This window comes from Ailuropoda melanoleuca, chromosome 12 (genome assembly GCF_002007445.2).
Source record: "Ailuropoda melanoleuca isolate Jingjing chromosome 12, ASM200744v2, whole genome shotgun sequence".
NCBI lineage: Eukaryota > Metazoa > Chordata > Mammalia > Carnivora > Ursidae > Ailuropoda > Ailuropoda melanoleuca.
Window position 1 is genome coordinate 16,831,361 of NC_048229.1, and position 9,817 is coordinate 16,841,177.

The 9,817-nt window shown below is 54.9% G+C and overlaps 1 protein-coding gene across 4 annotated transcripts; it reads right to left on the reverse strand.

Moving 5' to 3' along the window:
- Positions 1 to 312: 312 nt before the first annotated feature.
- On the reverse strand, positions 313 to 9,817 carry SELPLG (selectin P ligand). Of its 4 annotated transcripts, none has more exons than XM_011227485.3 (3): positions 9,585 to 9,817; positions 5,194 to 5,429; positions 313 to 2,898 (listed from the first exon to the last, which is right to left on the reverse strand). In XM_011227485.3, the coding sequence occupies exon 3, from the start codon at positions 2,891 to 2,893 to the stop codon at positions 1,574 to 1,576; it is 1,320 nt and encodes a 439-aa protein (XP_011225787.2). In that variant the 5' UTR covers positions 2,894 to 2,898; positions 5,194 to 5,429; positions 9,585 to 9,817; the 3' UTR covers positions 313 to 1,573. The 4 variants fall into 4 exon arrangements, with proteins under 4 accessions (XP_011225787.2, XP_034494618.1, XP_011225786.2 ...); XM_034638727.1 differs by lacking the exon at positions 9,585 to 9,817 and adding an exon at positions 6,480 to 6,710; XM_011227484.3 differs by lacking the exon at positions 5,194 to 5,429 and having other exon boundaries at positions 9,585 to 9,745.

Below are 9,817 nucleotides of genomic sequence, written 5' to 3' on the forward strand. Positions count from 1 at the left end.
TTCCTTCCCCCGATATCGAAGGGACAGAAAAGCATCAGCAGGCAGAAGATTCCAGGTCTGAATCCGGGCTCAGCCACTGTCGAAGCTTTGGTTTTCTGGTCCGACCCTCGGGGTCCGTGTGGGTCCGAATGCGGTAATGTAGGCACACGGCGAGCGTAGCTTGAATAGGGCAGCCAACAGTCCTGATTTGCTGGGGCTGCGGAGTTTCCCCCAATATGGGGCTCCTAGTGCTAAAATCTCAAAGTCCCACACAAAGCGGGCCATTGGCTCATCCAACGCTTAAATCAGGGGTCAGCAAACACAGAGCCTGACGCCTGTTTGTAAATAAAGTTTTATTAGAACCCAGCCGACCCCATTCATTTGGGACATACTGTCCATCACGCATTTGATCTCTGAGGACTCAGGATGGGGTTGAGAAGGTGCAGCTGAGACCATGTGGTCTGTGAAACGTAAAATATTTTTGGTCTTGCCATTTAAGAAAATGTTTCCCAGCCCCAAACCTTGTAGGCTGCAGCTGTGCTCAGCCCTGTGAGTGGGTATTAAATGGGAGACAGGCCCCCTTGTAGAAGACAGAGGTCAGGGTGGGTTCCCAGGAGGATGGCCTTGACATTGAAAGGGCATATTTGTCTGAGATTTGGTGTGGGGAGGTTGGGGGGAGGCCAGAACTGGGTCAAGGGGGGAGTTGAAAAAAGTGGATTCGGGGACTAACCCCCCAACAGCCTAAAACCTTCCCCAGCTGCCCAAGGATGTACCAAGATACTCCCAGTGTCCAAGAGACAACACTGAAGTCAACTTTAGGCCCATACAGGGGGCTTCCTGGAGGGGGCTGGGGGCGAACAGCAAAGGACCAACTCCCCACCAGAAGGAGGCACCCTGATACCCTGAAACGTTCAGCCAACATTTATTCATCAAGTATTTACTAAGGCCTGTGCTGTACCAGGCCCTAGGCTGGGGGGTGGGATACTTCAGTGAACAAGACAGAGCCCTCCCTAAAACGCAGGCACAGGGGCAGACAAGAGAGGGTAGGATGGGGGTACTCATTGGTCCACACAGCCCCAAAGAAGGGTATACCCCTGGGCTCGCCAAATATGCCCCAGACTTCGCAGGCCAGGATCTCACCCTGGGCTCCCTGGGGAGATGCCCAAGAAAACCCAAGCTGCCCCCCCCAAGTCGGGGGGTGACCAGGAATCGCCTCAGGATCCCGGCACTCCTCCCCCCGGCGTCCCCTTCCTGTACGGTGACCAGAGCAACCAGAAGACTCTGGGTCTTCCCTGGGCGCAGGGGGATGAGACCTCAACGGTGGGAGGCAGGGAGGTGGAGGGATGACCCCGGTCTTCCCTGGAGGCGGGAGGGAAGACAAGGCGACTCCCTCATCAGTCCTGCTTTGGCTGCAGGAGTTCGGTCGCTTTTGGGCCTGTGGGGCAACCAGGGGCCCTGTCCTAAAGATCCCCATCCCCGGGGGCCCCAAGGAAGCCCAGACCTGTGGAACAGAGCCTGGGTGCTCGGTTGTGGCCCGGTGGGCCTTGGAGGGAGCGAGGAGCCTGGGTCCTGCTCAGGTGGACAAGCCGGAGGCTTATGGGAGGAAGCTCTGCAAGGTGAGGTCATCCCCATCTCGGCCCTCGCCAGGCTCCGCCTTTAGGCCCTGGCTCTTGGCATTGGGCAGGCCCCCATTGGCCGTGCCAGTGGGCACGTCGCCCCCCTCAGGCAGCAGGGACGAGATGCAGACCATCTCGGTGGGGGAATAATTGCGCACTGGGTACATATGATTCTTGCGGGAGAGGCGGACAGCCAGCACCACTGTGCACACAAGAAAAGTTGTGGCTACCAGGGCCAGGATGAGGATGGCCAGCAGACACTGCTTCACGGGGATGCGGTCCGGGGCCGCTGTGGGGTTGGGGGCCACAGAGCTCTGTGGGGAGAAACGCTGCCTATTTTTCCATTGGTTGGTGAGGGCATCAGACAAATTGCTTACTGCCGCAGTGGTGCTGTTGTGAGGGTCAGAGGTCACAAGAGGGACTGTGGTTAGGTGCCAGATGGTGTCAGGTCCTGTGGATGGGGCCTTTGTGCTGGCTGGATCTGTAGACGCCTCTGTGGCAGCGGGCTCCGTGGACAGGGCGTCTGTGGCTTCTGGCCCTGTGGACAGGGTCTCCATGACAGTAGACTCCATGGATGGGGCCTCTGTGGCAGTGGGCTCCGTGGACAGGGCATCCGTGGCTTCTGGCCCCGTGGACAGGGTCTCCATGACAGTAGACTCCATGGATGGGGCCTGTGTGGCAGTGGGCTCCGTGGACAGGGCATCCGTGGCTTCTGGCCCCGTGGACAGAGTCTCCATGACAGTAGACTCCATGGATGGGACCTCTGTGGCCGCAGGTTGTGTGGTCGGTGCCTCTGTGGCTGCTGGCTCTGTGGACAGGGCCTCAGTGGTGGCCAGCTCTGTGGATGGAGCCCCCTCTGTGGATGGAGCCTCTGTGATGGGAGGTAATGTCGTGGCCGGTTCTTTGGTGAGCGGGTCCCGTGTGACAGGAATCCCCCATGTGGCCACTTCCGTGCTCAGATTCCGTATGGCCACCCCTCCCGCATCCAGGCCAGCAGAGTCCCCTGGGGCCACCTGCAGAGTGGCTGGCTCAGGAGTTCCATGCCCTGTTGTTGCCAACTCAGCCAGAAGTTGAGGGGTCAGGGCCGAAGAGCCGGGGTTATCGGTAAGCATTTCCGGGGGCTCTGTGCCTTCCGTAGGGTAGTCATACGAGTCCGCGTCTTGGTCCTCATCCACTTGTCTCAGGCGCTGGGCAAGCAGGGCGTCTGGGGCCACCTTGGTTCCATTCCCCTCTATCTCCCCCAGCTGGAGGCTGCTGCCAGGGCCCAGCAAAATCAGAAGCAGGACTTGCAGAGGCATGGCACCTGGAGGGAGACACGGACAGAGGGACATCAGGACAGCTTCACCCCTGGGCCTGCCAAGCCCCCTCGACTGCAGTCATGGACGGCCACGGCCAGGAGTATGTCTGATCTGGGGCAGGCACTTGGCGTCAAGCATCTTCACGACAGGACACACCCGGTACATGGTAGCTCCCCAGCAAATAGCAACTATTATTACTTATCAATATCAATAGGTCCACCTGGAGGGCCCTGCAACTCTCCTTATATGGTGCATAGAAGTTCTATGCGCTTCCCTACCCTTTGTGATGAAAACTTCAAAATTGTGGGCAAGATTTCCGCTGGGGTATAGAAAGAAACTATTAGAGCTTCTAGTTAGACTCTCGTTCCTTTGTGATTTCTGATTTGCATACAAAAATATCATGAGCCCCATAGTACCTGCTTCCAGTTCACAGACAGATCAACGTACATATATTATCTCCTGATGGCATCCATGAGCCAGAGAGTCTGGAGACCACGGGTCTACAGGATAAAGCCGCTTGTTTGGGCCTTTGAGGCCTTTTGGAGTCTGTTCCCGACCCATCTCTCCATGTCCCTCTGTTCTACTTTCCTTTGTCTTGGCTCCCACCCTACACGGTGCAGGCTGTCCCTCAGATTCTCAGTTTTTCCCAACCTCTCTTGGTTTCTCGGCTTGATTTTGTCCTCACTTCCACAACTGGGATGACAGTACCAACCTTGTAGTTTATTGTGAGGTTGAAACAGGGAATGTCTACAAAGCCCTTAGCACTTTGTCCACATCACAAGCTCCAGCAAAGGGTGGCTATTTGGCTCCATCAGTAAGCCTCTCCTGTAAGTCCTCAAGGGCCCAGAGCCATCAACTGTACTATCTGGGGCCAGGAGAAAACTCCCATCTCTTCAGAACAGCCCTGCCCTTGGGAAGCTGAGAGTCACCTCACTTGCCTGGGGGCCCATTCTTCTGTGACCCTTCAACCAGCCCCCTGACCAGTAGCCAGAAAGGGCAGAGTCTCTTCTTTCAACCAACTCCTTGGTCTTTCTTCCTGGTGTTGTGAACACCTGTGTTTTCTTTATGGCTCTCCCTCCCCTTACACTCCCCTTGGCAGTGGCTGGTTGTTTGTGGGATTCAGAATCATGCACTTGAGGACCCCGTGGGGAGTGACAGCTGTGTTGTGGGCCAAGATTCAGGTATTCCTGGTTTTCTTGGACATAATACCCTCAGCGGGATGCAATCCCAGGCACTGTGTCTGGGGCAGAGCCTGGATCATTTCCAATACTTTTCCTTGTTCTTCACATAATTTAGAGCAGAGACCAGTTGCTCATCCTTCCTTGAGTGACTGTCACTTACTCATAGGCCCCTTAGCTTCTAGGCTCAACCTGACCTCCTTCACCTGTTAGTTCATGTTGGTTTCTAAAATGCCAGTGTGATCATGTCTTTAAATAATTTCTCAAACCAAACTTTATGAGATTTGCACCAGACACATCAGGCCTTCACAATTATCTTCATTTCACTAAGGAGGGATAAGGCTCAGACCCGTAAAGCAACTTGCCCAAAGGCACACAGCTGGCAAGCGGCAGAGATCTAACTGGAGCCCACTGAAGATTCAGGAAGGCTTTGTGGAGAAACCTGACGGGGTAGAAGGAGCAAAGTCTTGGAAGAGACCTTAGCTTGCTGTGTCTGTGGCTGGGGTTGGGGACCCAGTTGAGAGAAGGAAGGCAGAGTAAGAATAAGAAGGATCTTGGGGCTCCTGGGTGGCTTAGTTGGTTACACGTCTGACTCTTGATTTCGGCTCAGGTCATGATCTCAGGGTCATGGGATCAAGCTCCCCTTTAGCTCAGTGCTCAGCATGGAGTCTGCTTGAGATTCTCTCTCCCCCTTTCCCTCTGCCCCTCCTGCCTCAATAAACAAATTTTTTCAAGAAGAAGAAAAGAAGAAGGAAGAAGAAGAAGGAAGAAGAAGGAAGAACAACAACAATAACAACCTTGAAGGCCATCTCATCCAGAAAGGTCAGCCCCATATGTTCCAGGTGCTATGCAGGGCACAGGATTGAGAACGCAGACTATGGGGTCAGACAAAAAGATGTTCAGGTCCCAGCTTTGTCCCTTATAAGCTGTATGACCTTGGATTTCTGAGCCTCAGTTTTCTCATCTGTAAAATGGGGATACCAATCTGCATCTATCTCATCAAGCTGTTAAGGGAATGCAACAAGATGATGGACTCAAAAGTTCCAGGCTCACAGTAGATGCTTAATAAATGTATCACACACACACACACGCACATACACATTTTTTTGCCTCCCAACTTGCCTTTAGGAAGCAGAGTATCTTTGCACAGGGGTGGAGTTCCTTCTTGGGCGTAGCCTTGGCCTTGCTTTCCTGGTGGTGGTGGGTGTGGACTTCAGGATCTGTATTTCAAAATTACGAAGACTTGTACCCAGCACCCCCGCTTGGGCAGTTCTCGGTTCCTGGAAGGCAGAGCCCTCAGCCACTTCCTGGAAGCAGAGAGGGTGGGGGCAAGAACAAAAAGCCCCACGCGTAGGTTCCTGCATGGAGGAGGCACTTTGATGAGTCAGGACCTGACTTTCTGCAGCCCAAAGGTGGGGAGGAAGGTATGGAAGGGGTGGCTGCCCTCTCCCTGTGCCCATCCCCACCATCCCCTGCTTGCAGAGGCAACCTGGAGGAGAGACCACTAAGCAGCTGTGTAACCTCAGTTTCCCTATCTGTAAAATGGGCGACCTTGCTTCAAAGAATGGAGCTGAGAATCAAATAGCATGCTGCAGGGAAGGTCCCTGATATCTGGCATCCAGCAGGGGTGTTTTACTGGGGGAGCCTCTTCGGGGCTGTGGACAGAGATGCAGAGGAAAGAGAAAGCTCAGAGTCAGGGAAGGTACGGACGCGGCGGCCTCCCTACCACCTCCAGGGGCAGTGAGTGACACTGTGGGGTCTGGCGCGAGAACAGAGACCTCCGTGTTTGTGGAGATAGCTCTTAGTGCTGAAAATCTCTCACCCCCTTACCTCTCGCCCCGTTGCCTCAGTCCCAGGCAAGCTGGGCTGGCTGGTCACTCCAGCCTGGTGGCTGTCACCCCACGCCCTTCAAGGGAGAGGGACCACAGACACCCCAGCCACGAGACGGGTTGGGGCTGGGCAGGCATAGGCCCATTTGACAGGAAGAAAATCCAGCTCCCGGGCGTTCTGTGGCTCTGAGGGGGCCGTGCAGGTGGCAAGGAGAGGGGCGGAGTGTGAGCGCTGTGTTCGGCAGGTAGGATACTGACTTTAATATTTGCTAAGATAAATATATTGTAATACAATGAGAATGGCTTACCGGAAGGCCCCCACTGCGGCTGGACCATTCCACACAGCACTGGGTGCTACGAGTCCCATTAAACAGATGAGGACAGCAAGGCTCAGAAGAGTGAAGGCAATTCCTCAGAGCGGTGAAGCCCCACCTTACACCTTTCTCCCCCCGGAGGTAGGAAAACGGTCACTTATCACAGGAGAGGGGCTCTGAGAGAGGGGCAGAGAGCTGCCACATCCTATCTGTCTTCCTGCTTGCCTAACGGAGTAGGTCAGATATGGCCCGTTTCCTGTCTTACCCTAAAACCAGGTCGCTCTGCCGGGGCCCCACCCAGGCTGTGGAGGGGCAGGCGGCTGCGGGGGGCCCACACCCTGCTCCAGGCACAGCTGTGTGCGGCTATCCTGGGCTGCTCGGGAAAGACAACGTGGCAACTCCAAGAAGCTTGGGACTTCACAGTCAGAATCTGGCATCCCGGGAATCCCAGCACTCAAGAGTTTGGAAGCTTAGGACCGGAAAGACTAAGCATCTCCGGGTGTGGGTTGAGCACTGGCCAAGAGAAGGGGAGGCTCCAAGTCAATAAGTAGGTCAAACCGAGGCCCAGATGTCCCTCTCCCCCCCTTCCCCGGACCCCAGGGCAGTTCTCAGTCCTGGCAGCCAGGACAGGCCCTGGCTCAACTCGGGATCAGGTCCAGCATCGAACCAATTGAGGGCCCAGCTCTGGCATGCACAAGCTGTGTGACCTTGGGCAACTGAACTCACCTCTCTGAGCCACGGGTGCCACATGTGGAATACAAGGACAATGCTAGCATGTGTACTTCGTGGGGTTGTTGTGGGTTGACGTGAGCTGGTTCTGCTTGAGTGTTTGGCACACAGTAAACGCTCAATAACGGCCAGCTGTTGTCTCCGTCATTCTGCATTCAGGGCCATATCCCGGAAAGATCCCCAACCCCAGAATAGCTTTGACGTACCTCTGATCTTGTCAGTCAGAGAGGGCCGGGGATAAGGAGCCCTAGAAAACTGTCTCCACGGCAAGCCCTGGGCCATCCCTGGTTTGCAAATCACAGGTATCAGGTGTAGACCATGTTCCAGGGACTGATCTAAGAGCTACATATGAATCACTAGCTCACTCAGGCCCTAACACCTCCTCTACTAACCGCATGTGAAAATGGGGAAACCGAGACCCACTTGGCACCTAGAGTCACATACCCAGTAAGAGAGCGCTCAGCAACTTGGGTGTTCTCGTTCCAGATCCAACTCACAGTCACAGCCTCCTATCATCCATTCTCTGGAGCTGAGCAAATGGTGCCTTCTCCAAGAAGCCGTCCTGGATTGCTCAGGCACGATTAGTCGCTCCCATTGTTGAAACCGTTTAAAATACTGTTTACTGTCTAAAACTCCATTCCCATTGGCCCATAACCACAGATGTCTTGCTGCTCACACCCCATGCTCAGGGCTTAGCAGACAGACAGGCACTTCGCAGGCCTTGTGACATTTGCCCGTTGGGGCGCAGGCACGGTGGCGGCCCCACCACCGCCTCCACCAGACTGCAAGCGTTTGCAGGGCAGAGTCTCCACTGGGTCCCCAGCACCGACAGGCCTGGCCTCCTGGGGGTTCATTAAAGGCCCGTTGCAGGAGGGGACTCATGAACAGACAGAGGCAACCAGCACGCAGGTTCTCGTGCTGGGCTTGCCATCCTGCCCTTCCTGACCTTTTCTCATCATCGCCCCGACCCCCTATCAAAGAGCCCTTTCAGACGGGTTTTTTACCTAATTACCACCTGTCCCCATAAACTGTAATACCGCAGATACACCTGTTACTGTTCCATAGCCCTTTGCAGGGACACAAGCCCCAGTGACCGCTAAGACTTTTTCTGCCCCCTGCCCCCCCCCAAACAAAACAAAACAAAACAAAACAAAACAAAACAAAACAAAACAAAACAAAACCAAACCAACTGTCACCTTCTGGACCCTGAATTTGCTAGCCTGGTACAGAGGAGGCAAGATATTTAGCACAAATGAATTCAAAGAGACCTACATCTAGTTTCAGTTTAACAATTGAGGATTGTCTAAAGAATTGTCTGTGTAGACAGGCAGATGGACCAGTGCAGAGACAGACAGACACACTCCAGCCACCCTATCTCCTAGCCTGAGCCCCACGTCCCACCAATCCTCTTGCTCACTCTCAGCAAAGGAGACCCAGAGACCACAGCTGGGGTCACTCTGGGATCCATGAGGATCCTGCAGCCAGATGGAGGGGGCAGCAAGTCCAAGCCAGCCACCTCCCAGCCAGGCCACGATGGGTAGCTGCTTCTCCTCTCTGAGCCTCGATTTTCTCATCTGCACAAGGGGGCACAGCATTCCTGGATGATTCCCCAGCCCCTCGGAAGGCCCTGCTCCTGCCTGGCCAAGCTTCCCAGGAGGCGCTCAGCCTGGCAGCCCAGTCACTTCCGCCATCTGGGCTTCAATCTCCCCTGGCCTCCGGCCAAGCCTGGTGAGGGAGGCATCCACCACTTCGGGTGTGGCCAGGCCAGCCCTGGAGGAAGCCGCTCAGGGGTCTGGGGCCAGGAGAGTCACCTCCTGAGTTCCCTGCCGACCCAGAGGCCTGGTCTCAGGGGGCTCGAAGTCAGAGATGGGAAAAGAAGAAAACAAGAGGGTCCAGGAAGGAGGAAGAGAATTCTAGGCGACTGGAGCCCTGATCATTGTCTATGGGTGTTTGTGCGCACGTGTGCGTGTGTGTGTGTGTGTGTGTTGGGGGGTCACTGCTTTAGGTATCACCCCTGCCAGCCATTCTCATTCTCCTTTATGCCCCTAAAGCACCTCAAATACAAATTATTAGGAGTATTCTAATTATTATGATTATTTTCTCTTTTGCTAGCAATATTAGTATACTAATTCTGGTATTTTCCTAATTTGCTACGGACCAGTGTCATTTTCTCAACTTTATAAAAAGCAGGAAGAACATGACTTTGGGGACAATACTGTCTTGGAGCCATAGCCTAAGAGGCTTCACGACGCAGACTGCACCTGCTCTCCCTCTCTGCAGTCACCCATCAAACCCAGCCCTGCGCTGAGCAAACCCCTTCACCTCCTGTTCCTCGCATGAAAGGAGAGGCAGCATGATTTTTAGGGAAATGTTCCCAATTTCTCTGATTTTTTTCAACTTTAGAGCCCCTCCCTCTCCTTCAAGCCAGCAGCTGCTGGCAAGCCTGACGGGGAGGGTAGGACGGAAGTTGAGGGAGCAGGATCCAGAACAGACAGTGGAATAAGACCTTGACCTTGATCCCGAGCTGCCGGGGCTCTGGTTTGGAGCTCAGGTCCTGTCCCGGGGCCTGCTCTCTGCTGTCAGGCGGGCCTGCTGGTCCCAGCCCCCCTCCAGCTATGCGGTTTTGCGAGCCAGCACTTACCGTGCTCAGCAGAGCATGGGACACGTGCCTCGTGGGCCCAGGAGAAGCGGCTTCTCTGCCTTCGCCACTGGGACAGAGCCCACGCTGCCAGAGCACTGCCGTGGCACCCCAGCCGTGGTCCTGGACCCCGCCAACCCTCAACGGCCTGTGCGAAAGAAGGAAGCGAGAATGTGGTTACTCAGACAGGGCCACGTGACGGCCCACACCCCCTTGTTTGTGACAGCTTTGGTGGC